At 42.7% G+C, this 26,906-nt stretch overlaps 1 protein-coding gene and 1 non-coding gene across 2 annotated transcripts in view; both read left to right on the forward strand.

Moving 5' to 3' along the window:
* The window catches only part of LOC124722881 (protein zyg-11 homolog B-like), a 233,030-nt gene extending 211,811 nt beyond the window's left edge, over positions 1–21,219 (forward strand). The window contains exons 12-14 of the mRNA XM_047248018.1: positions 8,685–8,814; positions 17,091–17,241; positions 21,032–21,219. Of these exons, the coding sequence (XP_047103974.1) occupies positions 8,685–8,814; positions 17,091–17,241; positions 21,032–21,186 (436 nt within the window). The 3' untranslated portion in view covers positions 21,187–21,219. The remainder of the gene's footprint in view (positions 1–8,684; positions 8,815–17,090; positions 17,242–21,031) is intronic.
* On the forward strand, positions 16,256–16,330 carry Trnat-ugu. Its single transcript has one exon. It is a non-coding gene; the product is annotated as a tRNA-Thr (tRNA).
* Positions 21,220–26,906: the final 5,687 nt, after the last annotated feature.

Consider the following 26,906-nt stretch of genomic DNA (forward strand, 5'->3'; position numbering starts at 1 on the left):
TCTCCATACGCAAACAATGTGGACACGACCATGGAAACTCGTCTTTTATGAGTTTTAAATTCACTTTCGCGCATTTTTCATGAAACCAGTAGTTACACTTCACACAAAAGATGCCTTTCATGACGCGTTTCGAACATTCCCTACACGATGAACTATTTAATTTAACCTTTTTTGAGGACTGAGATGTGTCACAACACTCTTCTATCGGCGCCATCTTACAGTTGCGTGGGATAGGAGATAAAATGTTGGGTGTTTTCAAGTGGTTGTGAACGTGGTCTCCAGAAACTGTTTTGAGCAGCTAGTTCGGCAACCCACACACACTGGAAATATTTTAGACCTTTTAGCTACAAACAGGCCTCACCAAACCAGCAGTGTCAGTATAGAGGCAGGCATTATTTATCATGATGTCATAGTGACATTGGTTACTAAAGTTAATAAATCCATCAAGAAGTCAAGATGAGTTGTTATGCTGGAAAGACCACATAAGCAATTTTAGCACCTACTTAGGCACTGAATGGATGTAATTTAGTTCCGATGTGATGGACATAGAGGAATTATGGACAAAGTTGAAACTAACTGTAAATTACGCTGTAGAGGAGTAAGTGCCGAGTAAGTGGATTAAGGAAATAAAGGACCCACTATGATTTAATAACAAAATTTGGCAGATGTTAGAAAACAGAGATTGTTGCACTTCTGGTTCAAAAAAGACTGTAGAAATTTCGACAGGCAAAAGTTAGCACAAATCTGTGTCTCAATAAAAAGATCAATGCCTGAAGCATGCAACAACTTCCACTGTCATATGTTAGTGTAATAACTTACACAGAACCTAAAAAAAAATCTGATCTTACATAAAACAGCTAAGGGGGATGAAGCCTTCTTTTTTTCTATTCAGTCACTTGTCAACCAATCTGGTGTGGTAATAGAAGAATGCAAAAGGAAAGCTGAAGTTTTACAGTCTGCATTCAAAAAATCATTCATGTAGAAGAACACTTTTGAATGTCTCACAGACTTTTGTATGGAGGACAAACATATAGACATCCCTGACATTGAGATGGAACTGAACCTACACCTAGCTTCTTACTAGTACTGACCCTGCTCTGGACAGTGACTTGCTGTCTGTCATTTTGGATGTTTATTCTGTGCTCTTTTCAGGTTGAAAACAAGTAAGTTGCCAGGTGTGGATGGAATTCCAGTTTGGTTTTACAGAGAGTGCTCTTCAGCATTGACCCCTTACATAGCTTACATTTATTGCAAATCTCTTACCCAACACAAAGTCCCAAGTGACTGGAAATTCCCTTGGGATCGAGGAGCTTCTGTTCACAAATCAGCACGGATTTAGAAAGCATCACTCTTGTGAAACTCAGCTTGCCATTTTCTCTCATGATATTCTATGAAGCATGGATGAAGAGCATCAGGCAGATTTCATACTTTTAGATTTCTGGAAAGTGTGTGACATATTGCAACATTTTAGACTGTTAATGAAGCTCTAAGTTTTAATATTCCCATCAGCAGAGGATGTTGATAGCAGATCAGAAGGTATTGCAGCTCATGAACAAGGAGTACATCAGAGGTTTGGAATGCAGGTCATGTGGGCTGAGCCACTGGCTAAGCAAGCCTCTGCAGCTGAGACTCTTACAGTGTGCTGTATGTGTTGTTTCGAATCATGTCTTGCTTCTATACTGATACTGAGCCTGCTCTGAACCTTGACTTGCTGGCTATTGTTGTTGGTGTTTATTCAGTGCTCCGCTAATGATGAACTTGGCTTTATTTATGGCTTACATGTTCATATCTGGCACATAGTCTTAAGTGGCAACAAGTTCTTACCCTATCATGTTTATGGCGACATGTTCGCCTCTGGTTTCTGTGTCATGAACTCCAAGTTCATGGAACTTTGGCAGCAATAGCTGTCATTGCAGCAGCAGTTAACAGTTTGTGGTTCAAGAGGAATGGCACCAGCATCAAGAAATCCTGCAGCAGGAACAGGAAGCTGTTTTCCTGCAGCTCATTTTTCTGCAGTGACAACCACATCAGTCATTGGCTGTGACAATGATTACTCTGCCGCTTGCTTTTGCTACCTTCAGTGAGTCTGTAGAGATTTGGGGAGTTTACCTCCATCATTTTGAGCTGTTCTGTTTTGCTTATGGCATTTCTGGTGGCTGCAAAGTGCTATGATTTTGTCTTTTAGTAGTTGTTTATTTGAAGTAGTGCAAAAATTGCAACCACTCTCAGGCCCTAGTGCATTATCTTTCAGTGATCTCTGTGCTCTGACTGAATTCTATGGTCAGCAGACACACCTTGTTTGCTGCTAGATTCCAATTTAATCAGTGTTATAGACAACAAGGAGATTCGTACACAGCTTGCTCTACTGTCTGGAAGTGCAATTTCAAATGCGGAGTCATTGATTGGAGATACGATTGTGCACCTTGCCCCTGATCGGGGCTTCAGCTGCTCAGCATGCTTTTACAAATGAAATTCAAGTTTCCCAATTTGTTAGTCACCATTGCAAGCAGTGGTCACATAATGATTCCAAATCCTCATTGTGTAATTCTGCCTCTAAGTTTCGCCCTGATTCTCAGGCTTCAGGATTGCTGGTGTCACATGAGAGACTTAAGTGTGTTGATTATTCTGCTCCCTCTTCAGCATTGGATGATCTTTTTTTTTATGTTAGTTGGCCAGGTCAGAAACACTCACCCTCCTTGGTATTGAGACATCAGTCACGCATGTCGAAGAAGTTTCAGTCCCATTCTGACTGCAATAGCAAGCATGCCAGAGTTCAATGCCCACATTGTGCAATGGCTTGCTGGATCGTGGCAGAAGCTGCCACCTTGCTGTTGTCAGTCAACAACTGGCTCACCTACTGCATGCTCAGCTGTGGCATGAGGACAACACTACCATCCAGTCCGTTATAGCTGTGGAGCCAACAGCACTATGTAATCTCACTTTGGACTTGATGCTGCTTGGCCAGTTCACAGGAATTCCAGCTGAACAATGGCAGTGTTGTGTCTTTAACAACAAGAACACATTTACCTGACTCACTTCACCTCTGCTGCATTCCACCAGGCACTGGGTCTTCTCTTATTGCTACAGGGCCATTCTTCTCCTCAGAGAAATGTCACTGGCTGCTATGTACAAAAACATTGAATGCAATACTACTTTTCTTATTTGTGTGCTCCCCAACTGCTACTAACATTTTCAGTGTAGATGCTTTTAAAAGTTTTGGGTCCACAATGGAGGACCAAGTGTCAGTCACAGTGGCTTTTTCTTAACTTGACATCCTGAGTGCTTCGTATAAGAGGATTTTTTAATCAAAACTTTGGCTCACATTTCTGTGAAGCCTTCTGTGGTCTTAAATTTGGCAGAGCTTACCCACTTCCATTTGCAGTTCGTGAGGCTGTTTAGGCAGAACTTGCCAGATCTCAAGAGCAAGGCTTTATTTCCCTGGTTTCCTCAATTCAGTAGATAACGTCTATGGTGGGGATGTCATTAAAAGCCAGATGGTTCGTTATGTATTTGTGATGATTTGAAGTCCACTGTTAATTCCCATTCTGACATTGATCTTTATCCACTGCCTCACCCAGAGTAGTTGTTGACTAAACAGTCTGGGGCCACTATTATTCGAAAACAGATTTAAAGGATGCTTATCTCCAGCTAATGCTTTGATGCTTCATATCAGTTTTAAATAAGCCATTTAGCTTATCTTGGTGCAATCACTTGCTGTTTAGGGTTGCAAGTGCACCCACATTTTTCAAAAATATGTAGAACTACTGTGTTAATTATTAGATTGACATTAGTCTTAAAGAGTCAATACATGCTGAATGTTACAAGAATCCTGAATCCCTTTTAAATGGCTTCAGGAAAATGGTTTATGTTATCGGTTGGGAAAGTGCAGTTTCTTTGCCCCAAGCATCTAATACCTGGGACACATTCTGAGTGATTTATGTGTGCGTGTGGTAATGTCGACACAGTCATAAGCATGCCAGCCTCTACTAACCTTAAACAGTAGCAGTCCAAATAAAATCACTTATTATACTACTTTTACTCCCCAAGTAGTGCAGACCATGCACCCTCTCTGTCAGCTGAGCAAGACAGGTGCCAAATTTGTGTGGTTAGCCACCTGTCAACAGGCTTTTCAGTGCCTTAAGAATAGTCTCTAGACAGCACTGTGTCTGATGTCATAAATGCCAGGTATACCAATGACACTGGTGATGACAGACATGAACCAATACAGCACCACAGCAATTTTGTCCCACAAATTGTCAGTTTGTTCTGAGTGCCGAATTTCCTTCGTCTTCAAAACATTAAATTCTGCACAGCTCAACTACTCCCAAATCAAGGAAAGGCTTAAGCGATCATTTATGGGCTCAAGAAATTTGTATGGCAAGAAGTTCATCCTGTTGACTGACCATGAACGATTGATATCCTTGTTCAGGCATTGTTCTAAGCTCCCGGATGGGACAGCTTAGCACCTGCAGTGCTGGGAATTGTTCTTGAGTGGGTACCACTATGAAATCCAGTTTTGCTCCACTGCCCAATACACCAGGGTAGATGCCCTGTCCTGCAGCTCTCTTGACTTTGACATGGAATTCAGTCACCGGAAAATTGTTTTTACCTGGATCAACGCCTACAAATGACCAAGGGTGAGATTCCAGTGATGGCATGATATAGCCTCGACTTCCTAGATTTTGTTAGTGGTCTAGGAAGGGTGGCCGGAGCATATTTCCTGCCAGGCTAACCTGGTTTTTTTAAATTATTTCGTGCTACACTGCTGGCTCAGTGTCATGCAGGGCATCTTAATGTTAGCAATGGAGGACTCTGACTACTGGGTTGTCATAGAACCCCCACTATGGTTCGACATTCCGCAGCTCCTTCATGCGTCACATTGAGAGATGATACAAATGAAGGTATTGATACCGATATTGAATACATGTGCCACTGGTACTGTGCTTTCTCCCTCAACCAGAGTCCCTAGCACAGCGTTTTCTGTGATGGCCCCATCCCAGTCACCCTTGGGAGAGGGTCCACATCAATTTTACCTGGCTGTTTCCAGGAGCTACATGGTTGCTGGCAGTGGATGCCCTATGAAGCTTCCCATTTGTGGTGTGCTTGCCATCTGCCAGAACCCATACTACCATCTCGAGAAAATTTTCGGTATGGTGTGGGCACTTTGTGCACTGGTGTTGGACATTGGGCCTCAGTTTACATCATCTTGGTTCCAGGCCATGATTTAATATCTCCGTTAGTGGAGAATATCAGTAGAGCATCAGAGGCTTTGCAGATCATGAGCAAGGAACGCTGCCAGAGGTGTTAAATGCGGGTCACATGGGCTGAACCAGTGATAGCCACTGGCAAAGCAAACTGCCATTGCTCAGTCTTGTATAGTATTCTGTATGTGTTGTTTCCAGTCACACCTAGCTCCTATATTGATACTTGCCTTACTCTGGACCTTGACTTTCTGGTTATTGTTCTTGGTGTTTATTCAGTGCTCCACTCACACTGAATTCAGCTTTGTTTGTGGCTTACCCATTTGTATGTGGCACAGACATTCTGCCGAAGACAGACTAGGTTCTCTGATATATGAGTGGCTTAAAGACTTTTTAAGTAACGGAACACAGTACATTGTCCAGCATCATGAGTGTTAATCAGAAACAAGAGTATCATCAGTAATTCCTTGGTGAAGAGTGATAGAACCTCACTTGTCCTCTATGGAGATATAGATCTGATGGATAGGGTGAACAGCAATCTGTGACTGTTTGCTGATGACGCAATAGTGCACGGTAAAGTGTCACCATTGAGTGACTGTAGGAGGAGACAGGGTGACTTGAACAGTATTTCTATTTGGTGTGTTCAATGATATCTTGCTCTAAGTGCAGAAAAACTAATGTGATTCAGATCAGTAGGTAAAACAAATTTGTAATGTTTGAATGCAGTACTAATGGTGTGCTGCTTGACACAGTCACATCAATTAAATATGTAGGTGTAACATTGCAAAGCAATATGAAATGGGATGAGCAGATAAGGTCATTTGTAGGGAAGGCTAATGGTCAGTTTCTGTTTGTCAGGAGAGTTCTTGGAAAGTTTAGCTCATCTATAAGTGAAAACACACATAAAACACTTGTGCAACCCATTGTTGAGTACTGCTTGAATGTTTTGATCGCCACCAGGTAGGATTTAAGGAAGACGTTGAAGTAATTCAGAAGTATGCTGCTAGATTAATTATCAGTTGGTTTAATCATCACTCAGGTTTTATGGAAATGCTCCGTGAACTCACATCAGAATCCTTGGAGGACAGACTGCATTTTTTTGTGTAACATTATTGAACAAGTTTAGAGAACTGGCATTTGCGACTGACTGCAAAACAATTCTGCTGTCACCAGTATACATCTTGCATGAGGACCACGAAGACAAAATAAGAGAAATTAAGCTTCATACAGAGATACAGAGGCATACAGGCAAATGATTTTTCCTCCACCCCATGTGTGAGTGGAATGGGAAAGGGAATGACCAGCAGTGTCCCATGCACCCAATGTCTTTTTTTAGACTAGCATTGGGAGGTAAGTTTGCTAACCAAAAACAGAAGCTCTGCAATGTTGTTAAGCAATAGGACTATATTTAGTTCCCAAATTTCTAGTTGTTGAGCCCTCTTCTATTGTTTCTGATACTGATGTCTTCCAGATTAACTTTCAACATTGCTATTTCAAAGAACGCTGAGGTTAACTTAGATGAGGTAAAGTCACCATTTCTAAAACTTATATTCTCAAGAGAGAAATGTATGAGTCATATTTTGAGCAATTGCTATGAATAATATTGTTACCCAGACTGCAAGACATAATCCCAAAATAACATTTTTGTTGCATTATTGGAGACACAGTTCTGCTCAAAGTCCTTCATAGGTAGCAACTATGCAGTGGCATGACAAAATGTATCTTCTGAAGCTTTGCATGTAGTAATGTTCATGGTATTCATTTCTGTATCATACTGGATAGGTATACCATGATTTTTGTCCATATATGAGGCACTTAAGTTCCATCTGACAACACCTCCACACAAGAGTGTGCAGAAATTAATCTGTTAAGTGGGACCTAAGTATAATTTTGCTAATCGTCCACTGTAGCCTGTGAAAAAACCCAGACCATCTTCTCGTGGAATGAGTAGGTTCTAATTCACAAAGATTATGAGATCCAGTTGCAGTTGACATTCAACATATTAAGAGTATATCGCAGCCAGTTGTGTATATTTAAGCTACCTTCATACTGCGAAAGACATCAGCTATTTGGAAATATCTGTGGTGTTCTAGAAGCACTGAGATATAGAAAGCAAAGAGAGTGATTAGATTAGATTAATACGTGTTCCATGGATCATGAATACGACACTTCGTAATGATGTGGAACGTGTCAGGTTAATAAGAGATGTCTGTACAAGATATTAAATTACACAAAATAAATGTTTAAGTTGGTGTTTTTTTTTTTTTTAAAAAATCTAAAAATTCAGCCAATGAGTAGAAGGAGTTATCATCTAGAGATTCTTTTAATTTATTTTTAAATGTTGGTTGGCTATCTGTCAGGCTTTTGATGCTGTTTGGTAGGTGACCAAAGACTTTTGTGGCAGCATAATTTACCCCTTTCTGTGCCAAAGTCAGATTTAACCCTGCATAGTGAAGATCGTTCTTTCTCCTGGTGTTATAGCTATGCACACTGCTATTACTTTTGAACTGGGTTGGATTATTAACAACAAATTTCATAAGTGAATATATATACTGTGAGGATCCCTAGATCCTTAAATAGTTGTCTGCAGGATGACCGTGGGTGGGCTCCAGCAATTATTCTGATTACACGTTTTTGAGCAATAAATACTTTTCTACTCAGCGATGAATTACCCCAGAAAATGATGCCATACGAAAGCAGTGAATGAAAGTAGGCATAGTAAGCTAATTTACTGAGAGTCTTATCACCAAAATTTGCAATAACTCTAATAGCATACATAGCTGAACTCAGACGTTTCAGCAGACCATCAATGTGTTGCTTCCAGTTTAACCTCTCATCAATGGATACACCTAAAAATTTTGAAAATTCTACCTTAGCTACAGACTTCTGTTCAAAGTCTATATTTATTACTGGAGTTGTGCCATTTACTGTACGGAACTGTATATACTGTGTTTTATCAAAATTTAAAGAGAGTCCGTTAGCTGAGAACCACTTAATAATTTTGTGAAAAACATCATTTACAATTACATCACTTAGTTCTTGGTTTTTGGATGTTATTACTGCACTTGTATCATCAGCAAAAAGAACTAACTTTGCATCTTCATCAATGTGGAATGGTAAGTCATTAATGCATATCAAGATCAGTAAAGGACCTAAGACCGAACCCTGTGGGACCCCGTACTTGATCTAATCTAGTGTTTTTCAGAAAGGGAATTGGCCTGCAAATAACGGGATGCAAGTCAGCTGCCACTACAACTGATCAGAGTGTATGTAGTACAGATTCTATTAAAGTGTACTTCAAGAGTCCACTTAAATATTTAAAATACCATAATTGCTATATGTAGTTACTGAGATAAGGAATATAATATACATTTATTTGCATCTAATAAAAATCGTTTTGTCTAACACCTTTCAAATACTGAATCCATTTATTGGCAATACTGGGAGTTTGAGAAAAATATTATCTTGAAATATTTGTTACAGAAAGCTTCTACATTCTTCTCACATTGATGTAAGCTACTTTGCTGCTGGAATAGTAGCTCACTTAGCAAGTGATGGGGGTGAGTTGTGGACTGTTGAAACAGTAACAAGGCAGGAGCTTTTAGAAGAACTTGTAAGTATTGCTATACTTATGCTGAACAAGAGAGACATTTAAATAAGCTAGAATGTTACTGTTTTGTAACCACAGTGCTAGAACACAAATCTAGCAGTTATATTGTAATATTTAAATATGTTTGTGGAATAGTGTTTGTAGAGGGAAAGAACTACTGTAGAACACAAGAAATCAAGTTAAGAAGAAAACTTACTTCAGTCTAAAAAATTTTGTGATCTTTTTCATTGCTTTTGAAGGAGAATTTTATTTGTTGGTCCATATTGGTTCCACAGCTACATATTATTGTTTTCATTTCATAAAAAAGACTGCTGCTCACATTACATTTGTTCATTAGTGGTGGTCTTCAGAGTAGTCCCCATTTAAATCGGCACATGTTGTGCTCATACTTAACACTGCTGAATTTATTTCTCCATGTTGTTTTCCATGAGGCTGTTCAGGAACATCTACTTTTACATTACAACAAAGCACAATAATACCTACATAGTAAACTGCTTGTTCCCTCTCACTGAGTTAACCGAGTTTGATAAATTTGTTAAAGTATAGTGATGCAATGCCAGGTCAAAAAATATTTACTAATACACTATGACAAATAGTTTCTAAGTAGTGTGAGCAGTCTTGTTTCAAATTTCTAAAATCTTTCTATCAAATTAGAGTTCGAAAAACACTGTTAGTCTGGTGTTAAGTTTTTCTAGTAAGTATGTAAAAATCTTTTGGCCTACTGAAATTTTATGTTACTCTGCATCATTTAGAAGCAGATTGTTGGTGTCATCGCTTTGCATGTGAACATATTCTGGGTGTAGCTGGTTTGATATTTTCTGCACTAGATTGTTCAATCCACTGTACAATTCAGACTTGTGAACTTTCTCATTACATTTGTGTGCTGAGTATGTCTTTGTGTCCTGTGTGATTCTAATTGTGTGCAGTGAATGCTGATGTGTTAAAGAGTGCCCTGTTCTCCACATTAATGTATTTCTATGTGGAGATGAATTGGATGAAGAGTGCGTTACATCCAGAACAGAATCATGTCCAGACTGGTATTGACATGATTCATTCTTTACCTGTCTGACATCTGGGAAGAACATGTACATCCTTTGACCTGCATCACTGGCATCTCATTCCCACGGCCATACACCACAGTCTAGTCTTGCAAGTGCCATTTATTGTGATAGCTGTTATTTTCTCTACTTGTTCTGGGTCTTGATTACATAACCAGCACCATATGGTCCTGGTACATAATAGTTACATTAATTGGTTATATTCACAGATTAGTGACAAGCAGCGAGTCTGCTGGCGAGGTTTCAAAGACACCTGTGAGCCTTATGAATACTCTCCTCTGAGCCCAGTGTAACCCAACCTTGCACACTTAGCCCACACCCTTTTTCTCCTGTTCCCATACACTGGTAGCAAAGCTACTGATTGCAGTAAAGATAGCACTGTGTTGTATTTTTACTTCTCATAAGAGTATTCTGTATGTAACAGAGCCACCTGTGATCAGTTTGTTTATTACTTTGTTGGATGTAAGTGTCATTGTGTTAATGTATTTAATAACATTTCTTTTTTCATCCAGTTTCACTTCTGAGTATCTACAGGTGGTGCTTGGCTTCATAGGTGTGACTGCCACAAATTTTTCATGGATTGTAGCAACATTGTTTTCCATCAAATCCTGAAAATTAATTGCCACGTGAGACACCACTTTATCAGTGGGCTGCACCATTTCCTTTCGGCTCTGGTAATGGTGTGCTATGGTACTTTGGCACAGGGATTTCTGTTGTGCCATAACTGCAGACATGTACCTGCAAAAAAGAAAAAAAACTAGAAATTTCACTTTATTGTGATAAAAACTTTATGACCACACATTGTGTTATCCATGTTCCAACAGTACCACTGTTCTCGATTGTCACAATTTTTTGCCCACACAGCTGTGCAGTCTAGCTTGTGTGAATATCATTGCTTATCACAATGGACTCTGTCACTGTTTTTTCATGAATAGTTACAGCCTTTATCTCTGATGGTAAATGTTACTGTGGATCTTGTATTAATGTTTCTGTAGGTGGACAGTGTATATGTCATTCGCCTTGGGAAGGCCAACAGCCAGTGATGTACTTCTAATCACATTAAACAGTACGACTTTGGTACTCTAAGGATTCCTGGTGCATCCATAAAACTTAAGTGATGGTTGAAAGTAGTTAAAGTGTATTCTGCTGTGATCCTTTAAAAGATCTCCATATATTTCTTATAGGTCCAGTTCATCTTTCCTCTGTACATGATTGTTGCAATACATTACGTACTTCATGAACTTAGCTCGTCAACTTGTTGGCTCACGAACCATGCAGTATGTTAACTCCATTGGTGGAAATGTAGTGGTATCCTCTGTTGGGGTAGCTTAACCATGGCAGGAAATGCTGTGTTGTTTAAAAAGTCATAGCCTCTTCACTCCTAGTCAGCTTAAGGTCATACTTGATCTCATTATGGGTACCTTTTATTGCAGAATGCATTCTGCAGGCTCCATTATTATCATTAGACAATAATGTTTCAATTGTGCTATTTTCCACTGAGGTTTTTTTTTTATGTAAATGTTTCTGAGTGGTAGCAATGTGGAGAGTTGTCTCACTGGTTGTGAGGCAGGCCATTGATCTCTCATAAAGTTGTAAATACACTAGGATGTATCCCATGATGCTTCATCTGTGATGCGTTGAGCATATAATGGAAAGTTCATGAGGGTCATGGGACTCTAATGCTTTAGATGGAAATAGATTTGCGTTCAAGAGGAGGGGTGTTGAAATACCCTTCTGGCCATACAGGTTTCGTTTTTTACATCTTGCCCAAATGCTTAACACAAATGCCAGAATGGTTCTCTTGAAAAGAGTGTGCCTAGTTTTCTTCCCCATTCTTGTCCAATCCAAACTTCTACTCTGTCCATAATCACTTCATCGTCAACAGGACATTGAAGCCTATTTTTCTTCCCTTTCTTTAGTGAAATGATGTAAGGCGAGCTTCTAGTATGTGTTTGGATTACCCGATATTATCTAACTACTGTTTTGTTCTTATTTTTACTGTTTAGTTTCTTGTTGAACTCTGCCTTTTCTGTTCTTCACTTCCATTAGGATTAGGTCATGGCTTTATCATTTGTACCATTAACTACAAAGTGTATCATATTATATGCTATTCATTTATGCAACACTGAAAATTAGGCCTAGAATACTTGCAGTAGCCACCAGAAAGATCGCGGGAGGCGCACATCGGCACAGTGTGTCACGGACGGTAGTTGCCGCAAGTAGAGTCCCGTCCACCAGAGGGCACGCAAGAATTCAGCCACGACCTCTGCCGGCGGAACAACAACAACAACTCAGGCAACACGGGCCGTGCCCAGTCAGTTCACATCGGGCATGCCTAGGAGACAGTTCCCGGTCTACGCTATGTGAAGTGCGACTGAAAACGTGAACCGTGTTACTACACAATTGGCGACGAGTAGGGTCATTCTTTCGCGTGTTGCGTCATAGTTCCAGTTTCGCAGCTTATCCACGGCATGGAGGATTTAGTGTGGGTTTTGGTTGAGCAGCAGACGGAGTTCATGGCCACCATGAAAGAAGTGCTTCCGGCATTGCTCTCCACACAGTCTGCTCCAGCGCCGTTCCCTCATCCCTTTCCCCCATATGACAAGACGGCGGAGGATTGGGACGCATATGAATATCGCCTTCGGCAGCATTTCCAGGCATTTCATGTTGCTGATGCAGAGGTATGTCATGCTCTTTTCTTGTCTTGGATATCTCCCTCACTGTATCAAGTTTTGCGGCAGCTAGCGCTGTTGCAGGAACCCTCGTCCTTGTCTTTTGACGCATTGTGTTCATTGCTGTCTTCATATTATCACCGCCGCACGCATCTTGTGGCGGCTAGGCTCGAGTTCTATCAATGCAAGAAGCAGCCCCATCAGTCTTACCAGGCGTGGGCCACTTCCCTGCACAGTCTTAGTCGCAAGTGTCATTTTGTCACGGAGCAGTCGCGAGAGTCGTACGCCCACATTATGCTGCGCGACGTCATTGTTCGTTCAGCCCCTGATAGGGAGGTCCGGCAACGGGCCCTGCAGTTAGAAGACCCTTCCCTTGAGGAAGTCCTGTCCATTGCTCAATCATATGAAGTCTATCGCACCACAGGTCAACAGTTGGAAGCGTGGTGTGACGTCGCGGCAGTTCAGGGCGGCGCGGCCACGTCCACTGTGTCCAGGGTGGACGACGTGCGAGCAGTACAATCCGGCCGTTACGGCCGCTCCCGCACGGCGCGTAAACAGAGTTCCAGCCGCCGGCCCCCGTTACCGTCCTGTGCGTCATGCTATATACATCATGTTCAGTCAGAGTGCCCCCAGCTTTGGGCCATTTGTCGCAAATGTAATAAAAAAGGACATATTGCTAAAGTTTGCCGCTCAGCCTCAAAAGAATCGAAGGAAGCAGGTACAGAGGACATGGACATTGACATTCAGGAAGTTTCATCGGGCCAGGCTCCCGACGCATCGGCACACAAACTCTTTATCGAGGTGTCGGTTCAGTCGCTCCGATTACAACTGCAAGTAGATACGGGCGCAGCAGTTTCTTTGTTGAATGCACAAACTTACTCCGACCTTGGGTCGCCCCCGTTGGCGTCAGCTTACCGGCGTCTACGCGGTTATGGTAAACAGTTCATTCCTCTACTGGGTCAATTCACTACCGACATGACTTACAAATCAGTCACTCGGCCTATTACTTTTATTGTTGTCAGTGATGCGAGCTCCGCTAACCTTTTTAGCTTGGATGCCTTTCAAGCTTTTGGTTTTTCTATCGCTGACACCATACAGTTGGTCTCCGAAGACGTTCCCTAACAATCATTGGAATCTTTGATCTCTGACTTTCCGGATATCTTTGAGGAGGGCCTGGGGCATCTTTCAGACTTTGAGGCTCAATTAACGTTGAAGGCGTTGGCTCGCCCGCGTTTTCTATGCACGAGGCAGATCCCCTTGGCTCTCCACCCTCACGTAAAAGAAGAGCTAGACCGGCCAACGCAGATGCTTTTTCCCGTCTTCCGGTGGGCCCGGATCCTAAGTTCGATCGAGAGGAGATTATGTGTTTTCATTTGGATGTGGCGTCCCGCCAAGCGGTTGATGGCTTCCCGATCACTAGTTCTAGAGTCGCCAGGGAAACGGCAGTTGACCTGGTTCTCCGGCAAGTAGTTCGCCTCATTCAGCAGGGGTGGTCATCCCGACCTCCAGGCCGGGCCTCGGACCCTCTTCGTAATTATTTTGTTCTACGAGACCGCCTCTCAGTCTTGGAAGGAGTTCTCCTTCTGGCTACCGATGATACAGCTCCTCATGTGGTTGTTCCTGCAAGTTTGCGAAGGGAAGTCCTCACGTTATAACATGAGGGGCACTGCGGTGTTTCCTGTACTAAAACCTTGGCTCGCAGACAATTGTACTGACCCGGTATTGACAGAGAAATTGAGCACTTGGTGGCCGCCTGTTCCCAGTGTGTGAGCCAACAGGCATCTCCCAGGTCAGCGTTCTCTTCATGGCCGCCTGCAACCCAGGCATGGGAATGTGTTCACATTGATTTTGCGGGCCCGTTTCTCAATGGCTTTTGGCTCATTGTCTTTGTTGCTTATTCCCAATTCCCATATGTGGTTCGCTGCTCCTCAACCACTTCAGAAGTTGCAATCTAGCAAAAATCTTTTCTGTGGAAGGTCTGCCAGTCACCCTGGCCTCGGACAATGAACCTCAGTTTATTTCGCAAACCTTCCAGGATTTTTGTAGGCGCTTTGGTATTCGGCACATTTGCTCTCCCCCCTTTCATCCACAATCGAATGGGGAAGCTGAGCGCATGGTACGCACATTTAAGACGCAGATGAAAAAGTATGTGCATGAATTTCCTGCGGAGGAGGCGTTGACGTTTTTCCTGATGGCATACTGGACCATACAAATGGGAGAACACAGCCCTGAAGACCACCTCCTTGGGCGCCAACCTAGGACTCTGCTGCATCTCCTCTGGCCTGGTCCTTGCCAGTCTTCGCAAAACGGAGTACCCGGCTTTCCACTGGGTATGCCGGTCTGGGCACGTGGGTTTGGTCGCAATCCACGTTGGATACCAGCGGTGGTCCTGCGCTGAAATGGCCGCCGGCTCTATACGTTGCAGGTTGCAGGCGGGGGACCGGGAGGTACATCGTCACAAAAATCAGCTACGTCCACATTTGGGCACCCACTCGCCAACCCCTCGGGCACCGGCTTCCCCATTGCCGGCACCCGTGTTGGTTTCTCAGGGGACGCTATCGCCCCTCCCCCCCTGTGACTCCGCTGCACTGCGATGGTTCTCAGCCTTGGCAGCCTCCAGTAGCTCCAGCACCGGCATCACCATCGTTAGAGATGCCCCAGCGAGAGCTGGCCCCCCCTCGCAGGCCCGGTTTCTCAGGAGCCTGGTTCACCTATGGTTGTCCCTTCCCCGTCATCCCCTCCACTGGGTCTTGCCCCTCCCGAGGTGGACCATGATCTGGAGTTCGACAGCTTGTCTCCCTTTCTGTCCTGGGCTCCGGTGGTGGGACGATGGGGGCCTCTTCATATGGGTCACTTCCAGCCGTATTCGAAGGTTCCGGCTCGAGGGTTGGCAGATCCCCTCGACTCCAGCCTTCCGATGGACGTGGAGGTCATCGCTCCTGCACGACGCTCCACCTTCCGACGCAGTGGATCACAGTGGCTTCACCCCCTGAAGGAGGAGGAGTGCAGTAGCCACCAGAAAGATCGCGGGAGGCGCACATCGGCAAGGCGCGTCACGGACGGTAGTAGCCGCAAGTAGAGTCCCGTCCACCAGAGGGCACGCGAGAATTCAACCGCGACCTCTGCCCGTGGAGGGCCGTGCCCAGTCAGTTCACATCGGGCATGCCTAGGAGACAGTTCCCGGTCTACGCTATGTGAAGTGCGACGGAAAACGTGAACCGTGTTACTACAATACTAATTCGGAAAATAAAGTTGTTGTAAGGTTGCTGACATACCTCACATGATGTTATCAATTATTTTGTGCTGGTAATTTTATATCTGCCATACATTCTACGGCTTGTAATCTTCAAACAACAAAACATTTTCTATTTGAAATTACAATTAAATTGACACCCTAGCTGCAAACAGGTGTTGATATACTTCATTGGGGACATGTTGAAAATGTGTGCCCTGACCGGCCATATTTTAATTATATATGACAGTAGTATCTGTTCCCGAAAGAATGGCTTCTCAGCCATTGACCTTCTTGTGCGAACGCACACGCTATGCCCGAACTCATTCGGGACTTGGTAGATTAATCTGCCACGAGTAATGAGTATGATGTGGAAACATCTATTAGGCATGCTATGAATGTAGTGGTGTGGACATGTTGGGAATGTGGGTCTCACGGGGAGCGTGCAAGGGATAAGTCCCTGCAGGCACACTATCCTCTGTGCCCTCGGTGGCTCAGATGGATAGAGCGTCTGCCATGTAAACAGGAGATCCCGGGTTCGAGTCCCGGTCAGGGCACACATTTTCGACATGTCCCCAATGAAGTATATCAATGCCTGTGTGCAGCTAGGGTGTCCGTTTAATTATCATTTCATTCTAGCAAAGCTGCATGGTCATCAATGGTAACTGTTCTTTCGGGAACAGATACTACCGTCATATATTTTCTATTTGTATGCTTCTCAGTACACATGATAGTTTACTTATGTTGTTCACTACTACACTGAAGACAGACTCATTGTTTTCTTATTTCACATGGTCAGGAGCACTATCCACTCGGGTTAAGGTGCAAACTTTTTAAACAAGCAGTAGTGACATTGAGATTTAATGTATCAAAGTAAAACTGTTATTATTAGTTTTTTCCATCTTCAGAGGGTGCTGTAATTCTACAACTGTACTCAGTTAATGAAATTGGCTTCATTATTCATTATTAATTCTGCGACTGGTTTTGGCCCTTACAATCAGGCCATTTTTGAATGGGTTTGAAGATTGTGCTGTTGAGAAGCAACATCCAGGAAAAAGATGCCTGACTGTAAATTCTGAAATAAGTCATGATCTTAATAAAGTATCCACTAGCAGCCGAAATGGCTTTTCATTAAAAGTTTGTCAGCTTTAAATATTTATAATATTTTCCCTCAGAAGTTTTTCTTAGAATACTGATTAGGTTACTTCACTTTGCATAGTGCCAAATATGTGCTAATGTTTGTGAAACAGTTTCTTATATTGCTTGTCTATTGTGCAAAAATTAGTGACACAATAGAAATTGTTCTTTCAATTTTAGGAAGAAGTTGTAATAGACTGGGAAACGCCAGATGGGGAAATGGTAGCTTATCGATCATTTCAACCATTTTTCCCATTATTGAAATGTTTTGAGACACATCAAGTTCAGCTGTGGGCAGTGTGGGCCATACATCATGTTTGTACAAAGAATGGTAAGTTTATGAAGATAGAAGACAATCTTTTTTCTTTTCCTTTTTCTTGGAAATACTGCATTTATTGAATGCATGTTTTCTGACAACTTGATAAATCATGCAATCAAGGCCTTAACTCCGTTGATTGGGTCGATGGAATGATTCCCTCCTCCCTATGTATGTGTTCAGACACTTTATTTCTATGTTGGTTGTGACTATTGTCCACAATTTGATTGATACTGTTTGTTGTTGATGGAAATTTTATGTGGCTTATCCAATGAGCTTACAGTGGTACCTGATAATTTGGTGTCTGCAGTTAGATTTTGTTTGGCATATCAGCAGTGATAGTCTATGGAAGTTACCCACTCAACTAAATCAAACTGATTTGTGAGATATTATATGTCAGTTCTGAAAACTTTGGCTATTAATGTTACTATAAGTAATATCTGCATATTAACACTTTATACTTGATCCACATCATGAACCCATTATTGTCCACATTTTTATGCCTGTGCCAGATATGTGTGTTTTGGTATAAATTCACCCTGCAAATTCATGAAAAACATCACCATTGCTGTACTTCTTGTCAGTCCCAACCAGTTGGAGCTATTAGTACATTTTCTGTACCTTACTAGTTACCAACAAATTTGCTTAGTCCCAATATGAAACACCCAAGAACCAGTCCTCTTGTAACACAATGATATGCACAGTGTAAATACACAACCATTTTCATCACAATTAATCCATAAATTTAAGTTCTGAAGTAAAGTGCACATTACTGTAGCCTGTTGCCAGACAATCTAAAATACCAGTTTGATGATCACATAATCTCTGCATCAGCTTTGTGAGATGTCATCTAACAACTCCAGTCCACTTCAATGTTCGTATTTCTTTTATTATCATGATACAAAATTTATCCTTTGCATCCTCCTACTATACCAGCCCTTGCTTTCTTTACTGGTAAGACTTTCGTCATGAAAGAGAAAGCAGCCTACATTATATTCCAATTTTATAACAACCTTCTACAGTGATAAGACAAACAAAAATTTTGTCCAAATCAGTGAATCATGGTAAAACATATTGTAGTCTGTGCTGTGCAGCTGAATATAGTTGATGCCTGCATCATCCATCATCTTTCATGATCTTACTCTGGGGGGGAAAAAAAAAAAAAAAAAAAACAACAACAACAACCCGCGCACACCCCCTCCCCCCTCCCACACACACACACACACACACACACACACACACACACACTCTCTCTCTCTCTCTCTCTCTCTCTCTCTCTCTCTCTCTCTCTCTCTCTCTAACCGACCGGGGTCTCTATACTCTCTGATAGCTATGGCCTCACTAGGATGAGTGGTTATATCAAATGATGTGGGTAGTGTGGCTGTGGAAGAGGCAAGCAATAACGGTTGCAAGATATGGAGATAAGAGTACCAGAAAAATATAGCTCACATAGGTGCAGGCAGTGGCAGTTATATGTCGCACACAAAGATACAGGGGACCAGAGTATGTGTTGGGGATGGGAGGAGGTAGAGCTGAGCCAGCTGTCCACCCATGTCACTATGCAACTGTTTCAAATAGCACTGCCTCCCTCCCTCCCTCACTGTGCCCCTTAAAATTAGTTTTTCTGTATTGCACAAGTGGGAACTGCTCCTCTATCACATCTTTCAGTTCTGCAATCCTCCCAGCCTCAATCTCCTGCACTCTGCCCACCATCAAACCTTGCCTCCTTCATAACAGTGTACTCTTATTTCTCGATCCCCCCCCACCACCCCCCCCCCCCACACACACACACATAAAAAATGTTAAGTCACTTCAGTTATATTATTAAGTTTCTGTGTGCATTTTGATGTATTTCTTTAACTCCTCACAGTATACAGGGTGTTACAAAAAGGTATGGCCATACTTTCAGGAAACATTCCTCACACACAAAGAAAGAAAATATGTTATGTGGACATGTGTCCGGAAACGCTTACTTTCCATGTTAGAGCTCATTTTATTACTTCTCTTCAAATCACATTAATCATGGAATGGAAACACACAGCAACAGAACGTACCAGCGTGACCTCAAACACTTGGTTACAGGAAATGTTAAAAATGTCCTCCGTTAGCGAGGATACATGCATCCACCCTCCGTCGCATGGAATCCCTGATGCACTAATGCAGCCCTGGAGAATGGCGTATTGTATCACAGCTGTCCACAATATGAGCACGAAGAGTCTCTACATTTGGTACCGGGGTTGCGTAGACAAGAGCTTTCAAATGCCCCCATAAATGAAAGTCAAGAGGGCTGAGGTCAGAAGAGCGTGGAGGCCATGGAATTGGTCCGCCTTTACCAATCCATCGGTCACCGAATCTGTTGTTGAGAAGCGTACGAACACTTCGACTGAAATGTGCAGGAGCTCCATCGTGCATGAACCACATGTTGTGTCGTACTTGTAAAGGCACATGTTCTAGCAGCACAGGTAGAGTATCCCGTATGCAATCATGATAACGTGCTCCATTGAGCGTAGGTGGAAGAACGTGGGGCCCAATCGAGACATCACCAACAATGCCTGCTCAAACGTTCACAGAAAATCTGTGTTGATGACATGATTGCACAATTGCGTGCGGATTCTCGTCAGCCCACACATGTTGATTGTGAAAATTTACAATTTGATCACGTTGGAATGAAGCCTCATCCGTAAAGAGAACATTTGCACTGAAATGAGGATTGACACGTTGTTGGATGGACCATTCACAGAAGTGTACCCGTGGAGGCCAATCAGCTGCTGATAGTACCTGCACACGCTGTACATGGTACGGAAACAACTGGTTCTCCCGTAGCACTCTGCATACAGTGACGTGATCAACGTTACCTTGTACAGCAGCAACTTCTCTGACGCTGACATTAGGGTTATCGTCAACTGCACGAAGAATTGCCTCGTCCATTGCAGGTGTCCTCGACGTTCTAGGTCTTCCCCAGTCGCGAGTCATAGGCTGGAATGTTCCGTGCTCCCTAAGACGCCGATCAATTGCTTCGAACGTCTTCCTGTCGGGACACCTTCGTTCTGGAAATCTGTCTCGATACAAACGTACCGTGCCACGGTCATTGCCGCGTGCTAATCCATACATCAAATGGGCATCTGCCAACTCCGCATTTGTAAACATTGCACTGACTGCAAAACCACCTTGATGATGAACACTAACCTGTTGATGCTACATACTGATGTGCTTGATGCTAGTACTGTAGAGCAATGAGTTGCATGCCAACCCAAGCACCGAAGTCAACATTACCTTCCTTCAGTTGGGCCAACTGGCGGTGGATCGAGGAAGTACAGTACATACTGATGAAACTAAAATGAGCTCTAACATGGAAATTAAGCGTTTCCGGACACATGTCCACATAACATCTTTTCTTTATTTGTGTGTGAGGAATGTTTCCTGAAAGTTTGGCCATACCTTTTTGTAACACCCTGTATAAGCTGTCCTCTGATATGCTCTAATATTGTTGTGGTCTGCAACTGTCTTGCCCTCCTCCCACCTCATTTGCATCACCGGACATGTTCTCTCTGCACTTGACTTCTACCCTTGTTTCCTGTATCTCTCTAAGTTTCACCGCTTCCTCACCGCACTTCTTCCGTATTCACTATACGAGATGCGCTCATCCCCCCACCCCTCCTCCCTCTCTCTCTCTCTCTCTCTCTCTCTCTTTCTCTCTCTCTCTCTCTCTCTCTCTCTCTCTCTCATGCGTTTTATGAGCTCACCATCAAAAAGTGAAAGAGTGTATTTTGTAATATTTTTCATTATTTCTTTCATTCTTTTTCAGCAAAAAGGTACTGTCCAATGTTCATTGAAGAGGGAGGAAAACAGATCATACAGAGCTTGCTGGAAAACCCGTCAGTAAACTTCAAAGTGAAGTTTATTTGTGAGAACATTCTGTATGTTCTGTCTCTGGAGAAGCCAAAGAATGTCTATATGTAAAACAAATCACAAATAAATTACTTACAATATTAATTTCCTTCTTCATTAATATGTCATTTTCAACGTTTCGGCTCTTAACTTGTATTACTCCACAAAAACAACAGTTCATGTTTATATATATGACTCTCAACTACAGGAAGGAGACCCGCACCATTTGTTCATGAAATGAACTTGTATGCAACTTGTGCATAATATGTGTGTGCATAACTGTTGTTTTAAAGTTGACTTGTTGACTTCTAGAGTAGCTCACAATACCAACATGGACATACACAGAAGCACCAAAGAAGCTGGTATCAGCACACATATTCAAATACAGAGAGCTGTAAACAGGAGGAATACGGCACTGCGGTCAGCAACACCTGTATAAGACAACAAGTGTCTGGCGCAGTTGTTAGATCATTACTGCTGCACAGTGGCAACTTATTAAGATTTAAGTGAGTTTGAACATGGTGTTATAGTCGGCTCATGAGCAATGGAACACAGCATCTCCGAGGTAGCGGTGAAGTGGAAGTTTTCCCATACGACCATTTCACGAGTGTACTGTGAATATGAGGAATCCGGTAAAACATCAAATCTCCTCCATACATCGCTGTGGCCAAAAAAGATCCTGCAAGAATGGAACCAATGATGACTGAAGAGAATTGTTCCATATGTCAAAAGTGCAACCCTTCCACAAATTGCTGCAGATTTCAATGCTTGACCATCAAAAAGTATCAGCATGTGAAGCATTCAACGAACTATTATCGACATGGGCTTTCAGAGCGGAAGGCCCACTCATGTGCCATTTCTGACTACAGCACATGAAGCTCTACGCCTCGCCTTACCTGTCAACACCAATGTTGGATTGTTGATGACTGGAAACAGGTTGCCTGGTTGGGCATGTGGGATTGTACCCACTTGTCTAATATACGATGCCTCGGAAGTTGTTTTCTCAGATAGCTAGACAAATCTTATTAATGGAGTTTATTACAGTAAATTCAATGGACAATACTTAACTTTGCCTCCTTACTAATGATGCGTCACAAGCAAATGGCGACATGCAAATAATCAATGTTCTTTGATATATACAATTTCCATGCAATCAATTAATATAGATCACAAGTCATGGCTCATCTTCTAGTGCGGCTCTTCTAGTACTCAACATCTAGTGCGGCCGAGGCTAGCTGGAGTGGCGCTTATATTCTCTTTGTATAGGTGCCGCTCCTGTCATGATATCGTCCTATTCAGCATTCTATTGGCTGACATGCTGGCACTAAATGTTACATTGGAACATTCCTCTCCCCCCACCCCCCCCCCCCCACCCCCCCCTCCCCCAAAGCAACAGACCTCCGTCGTGTTGGGAGTGCAACAATGCAACAATGGCAGGGGAGGCCAGAGGGTGGATGCTACACTGGACCCGAAGCTGTGGCTGCAGGGTATGTCAAGCTTTCAATCGTACCCCGGCATTCAACCTTCGCTCTGGTGGAAACGTCCCCCGAAAAATGACCCGAAGGATACACGTCCACCTCCAGAGGCCAATAACCAGATGTAGAAGGCATTGCAGCTGTGGTGGTCCAGCTCCATTGGTAGGACGAGAGGAGACAGAGGCTCTGCCCCATTGCTACTGTGGCCGCACTGTCCTCTGGAGCTGTGAATCTGGGGGAAGAGACACAGAAATGTCATTATTCACATGACAGTGGCGAAGTTGATTTTGATGTCAGTGTTGCATGCTGTCTGGACCTGAAAGGAGATACTTGCAAGTGCCAAGTCGATGGATGATCTCGCCTCACACCCACTGTCTGCTGCTGCTAAAAACCCTGTAAAAGACAATATCATGCAGCGCAAAGCAACACTTGTGGCCTTCCTTCAGCACCGATGCTGAGGATGGTGGAGCAGTGTCCGATCGCAGCGGCCGTGAAGCAATTACTCCAGCGATGGTCCATGTCCTGGGCGTGAATGATAGGAGGCAAGAAATAGTAGCATTGCTTGATCCCTGTTGTGTGCGGAGCGAAGTTTGGCCATCTGCAGCTTGAAGGTTCTGACAAATCCTTCCACTTCACTGTTTCACTGTGGGTGTAACAGTGCACTAGTTAGAAGCTGTATGCCATTGCATTCACAGAATTTTTCAGATTAATTTGACATGAACTGAGGGCTGTTGTCTGACAGTATGACTTCAGGTAGACCTTCAAGGCAACAAATAGAGGACAACACCTGAACTGTGCTACGTGACGTTGTCGAGTTCATTTACACAGCAAAAGGAAACTTGCTATACGAGTCAACCACAATCAGCCAATGAGTGTTCCAAAAAGGTCCCACAAAGTCTATGTGCACATGTTGCCATAATGATTGTGACTTAGGCCAAGCAGATAATTTTTGTGGCGGAGCAGACTGATTTTCTGCACATTTGTGACACTGTGACGTCATCTGTTCTATTTGGGTGTCCATACCCTGCCAAGTACAGTGTCGACGCACTAACTGTTTCGTACGAACTATCCCCCAGTGTCCTTGGTGAAGTAACTGCAACACTTCTTTTTGCAAAGCTTTGGGGATCAACACATCTGAATAAGAATCACACTGTGCTGTATAGTGAGGCTATGTTGAAGTGCAAAGTATCGGCGCACTACAGAATTCTTTATGCTATGCAAGGACTGTGGCCAAGATGTGAAAATGTTCAGATCTGAATCCACTTCCGTGGCCTGTGCAATTTTCCTATAGTTCACAGAAAAGACTGAAGCAATTCAGAATCCTGAGCATCAGTGTGACAAGAGACAGCAGAAGCATCAAAGTCTATATCAGGGCCAGTCGGAAGACATGAAAGTGCATCCGCAATACCATGTTGAACTGTCGTACGGTACACAAATTCACAATCTCATGCTGGTATTGAGACGAGACAACAACAAAGCTCATCTTTGCAATTTTTTGGCGGTTCGTACAGGAACCAGTTTCGTTGGATGAAACAAGAACAGCAATGGCTTGTGATCCATGACTAAGTAGAATTGTCTGCCATACAAATAGTGATGGAATTTGGTGTCACAATACGCAATAGCCAATGCCTCTTTCTGTATTTGTTAATAGTTACACTGAGCTTTGAACAACACTTTTTATGTGAAAGCAGTAGGCCTGCCTTTATCACCAATACTGTGTGAAAGCACTGCACCGACTCCATAAGAGGGAGCCTCAACTCCCAATACAACTGGTTTGTCAAGATCAAAGTGAATTAAGCATCGATCACTGAGCAATGCGTCTTTAAGTTTTTGAAAAGCTACGTAGCACTCATCTGTTCAAACAAAGGAGACATTCTTGCGATGCAATGGAGCTGCGATTTGTGCAGCATTTGGTGTGAACCAAATATAATAGTTCATTTTCCCTAAGACTGACTGAAATTCCGTGAAATTGCGAAGAACTGGCAAATCTCGTGCGGCTAACAAATGCAACTGAAGAGCATGTAAACCTTGACTGTTTATGACATGACCAAGACACTGCAACTCAGGTTTTAAAAAAATCACACTTGTCCAGTCTACACTTTATTCCTGCATCAGATAACACAAGAAACAAAGCACCCAAATTTTCAATATGTTCTTCAGGTGCACAACCTGTTACAACAATGTCGTCGAAATAGTTTGAATAGTTTGGTACTTGTGCTGTCAGCTGTTCCGAATACCGTTGGAAAATGGCAGGTGCAAAAGAACTGCCAAAAAGCAAACACAAATATTTAAACAAGCCCAAATGAGTGTTCACAACACACATGGTTTGAGATTCTTCATGTAATGGAATTTGAAGATATGCGTCTCTCAAATCAATTTTTGAAAAGTAGCGACCAGAACCTAATCTGTCCTTGAGATCCTGTTGGCGTGGCAATGGATAAGTATCAACCACAGTTTGTGGGTTGACTGTAGACTGAAAGTCAACACAGGCGAATGGGACCTGAAGGTTTAGCAAAACCAATTAACTTGCCCATTGACTAGCTTGTATGGGCCCAATAGCTCCGCTATCTTGCAATTCTTTAAGTTCAGCAGTGGCTTTGTCCTGTAACGCAATGGCAACAGTTCTGGCCTGGCAAAATTTTGCCTGAGCATTGTCTTTCATGGTAATAAGTGCAACAAAATTGTTAGCATTGCATAAACCTTAAGAAAAGAGTTCCAGAAATTCTTTTAGCAAACTAGCTACACCAACTGATGGATGGAATCCGGACACTGACAACAGATTGTCCTCAATATTAATACCAAACAAATCAAATGAATCAAGACCAAATATGTTCTCACAATCGCCTGATTGTAGCACCGTAAAAGTCATTGTTTGCGTAAGTGAATGATACATGGCAGACAAAGTACATGTTTCGAGAACAGGAACGCCTTGTCCATTATAAGCCGTTAGTTGCGTGCTAGTTTTAGACAGGCATGGGGAGCCTAACAGTTCATATGTGTGACGATTGAGCAATGTAACAGAGGCAGCCGTGTCCAACTGAAATTTCACATGTATCCCGTAAAGAAGCAAATGAACAAAAAGTTTCCTGGACTGGCATAGCACTGAAGAAACTGCTTGTATGCCAGTGTTGCGAATGCCTGTTGCAGACTTTGAATATACTGCCTTAATGACATGGGTAGTGTGACTAGATTTTTGTGAATGGGCCGATTTCTTATGTTTGTTCCATTGCAAATGTACAGTTTGTTCATGTCCTTTCCTGCCTCAAGCATAACGCTGAGCTTGTCAGGACGGACAGTCTTGGCATTTGTGCCATGAATAATACCAAGGGCATGACTTAATTCCATTTCTCGATGTAGCCGCATGTTTAGCGAACTGTTTATGCAGCGTGGAGAGGTGTTTACGTGGCGTGGCGAGCACAAGCTGTTGCTGAATGGGCTGGTCCCAAACAAGGGACTCAACCCGACAAAATTGCTGGCTGTTCAAATTTACCATCTGACAGGGCACTTGAATCTTATTGATCTATTATTTGCATGACCTTATGAAGTGATAGATCAGACTGTTTCAAAATCTATTCTCTGAGTTCACATCACGCAACATAACATCTGAATATAAAGCACCACAAGCACATTTGAATTTGTATTTCCTCATCATACCTTGCAGATCTATTACCCACCCACGATAAGTTTGTTCTGACCATTTTTTGCAATTAAAGAATTGATAACTAGCTGCTACCACATTTACTTGTTTGTCATATGAAAGTTCACTCGGAGTGGCATTAGGAAATAGTTTGTTTGTGAGCCTAAACACTGCACTTCCTACTGTTGGGAGAAAGTAATGGCTTTTCACAGTACCTGGTACATTGTGAGCAGTTACGTGGGCTTCAAACTGTTGCAATCACTCAAGCCATTCTTCTTCTTGTTCACGAAACTGGCGAAAAGGCGGTATAGCATCTAATATAGGGTGCCTAGGAAGCTGTTTTCTCGGATAGCTAGACAACATTCAAACAAATCTTATTAATGGAGTTTATTACAGTAAACTGAATTGACAATACTTAACTTTGCCTTCTTACAATGATGGGTCGCAAGCAAATGGTGACATGCAAATAATCAGTGTCCTTCGGTATATACAATTTCCATGCAAGCACTTAATATAGATCACAAGTCACAGCTTGTCTTCTAGAGTGGTTCTTCTAGTGCTTGACGTCTAGTGCAGCCTAGGCTAGCTGGAGCGACACGTATATTCTCTTCGTATAGGTGTGTCTCCTGTTGTGGTGTAGTCCTAGTTAGCATTCTATTGGCTGATGTCATCTCACAGAC

Source organism: Schistocerca piceifrons, chromosome X (assembly GCF_021461385.2).
Source record: "Schistocerca piceifrons isolate TAMUIC-IGC-003096 chromosome X, iqSchPice1.1, whole genome shotgun sequence".
Classification (NCBI taxonomy): Eukaryota; Metazoa; Arthropoda; class Insecta; order Orthoptera; family Acrididae; genus Schistocerca; species Schistocerca piceifrons.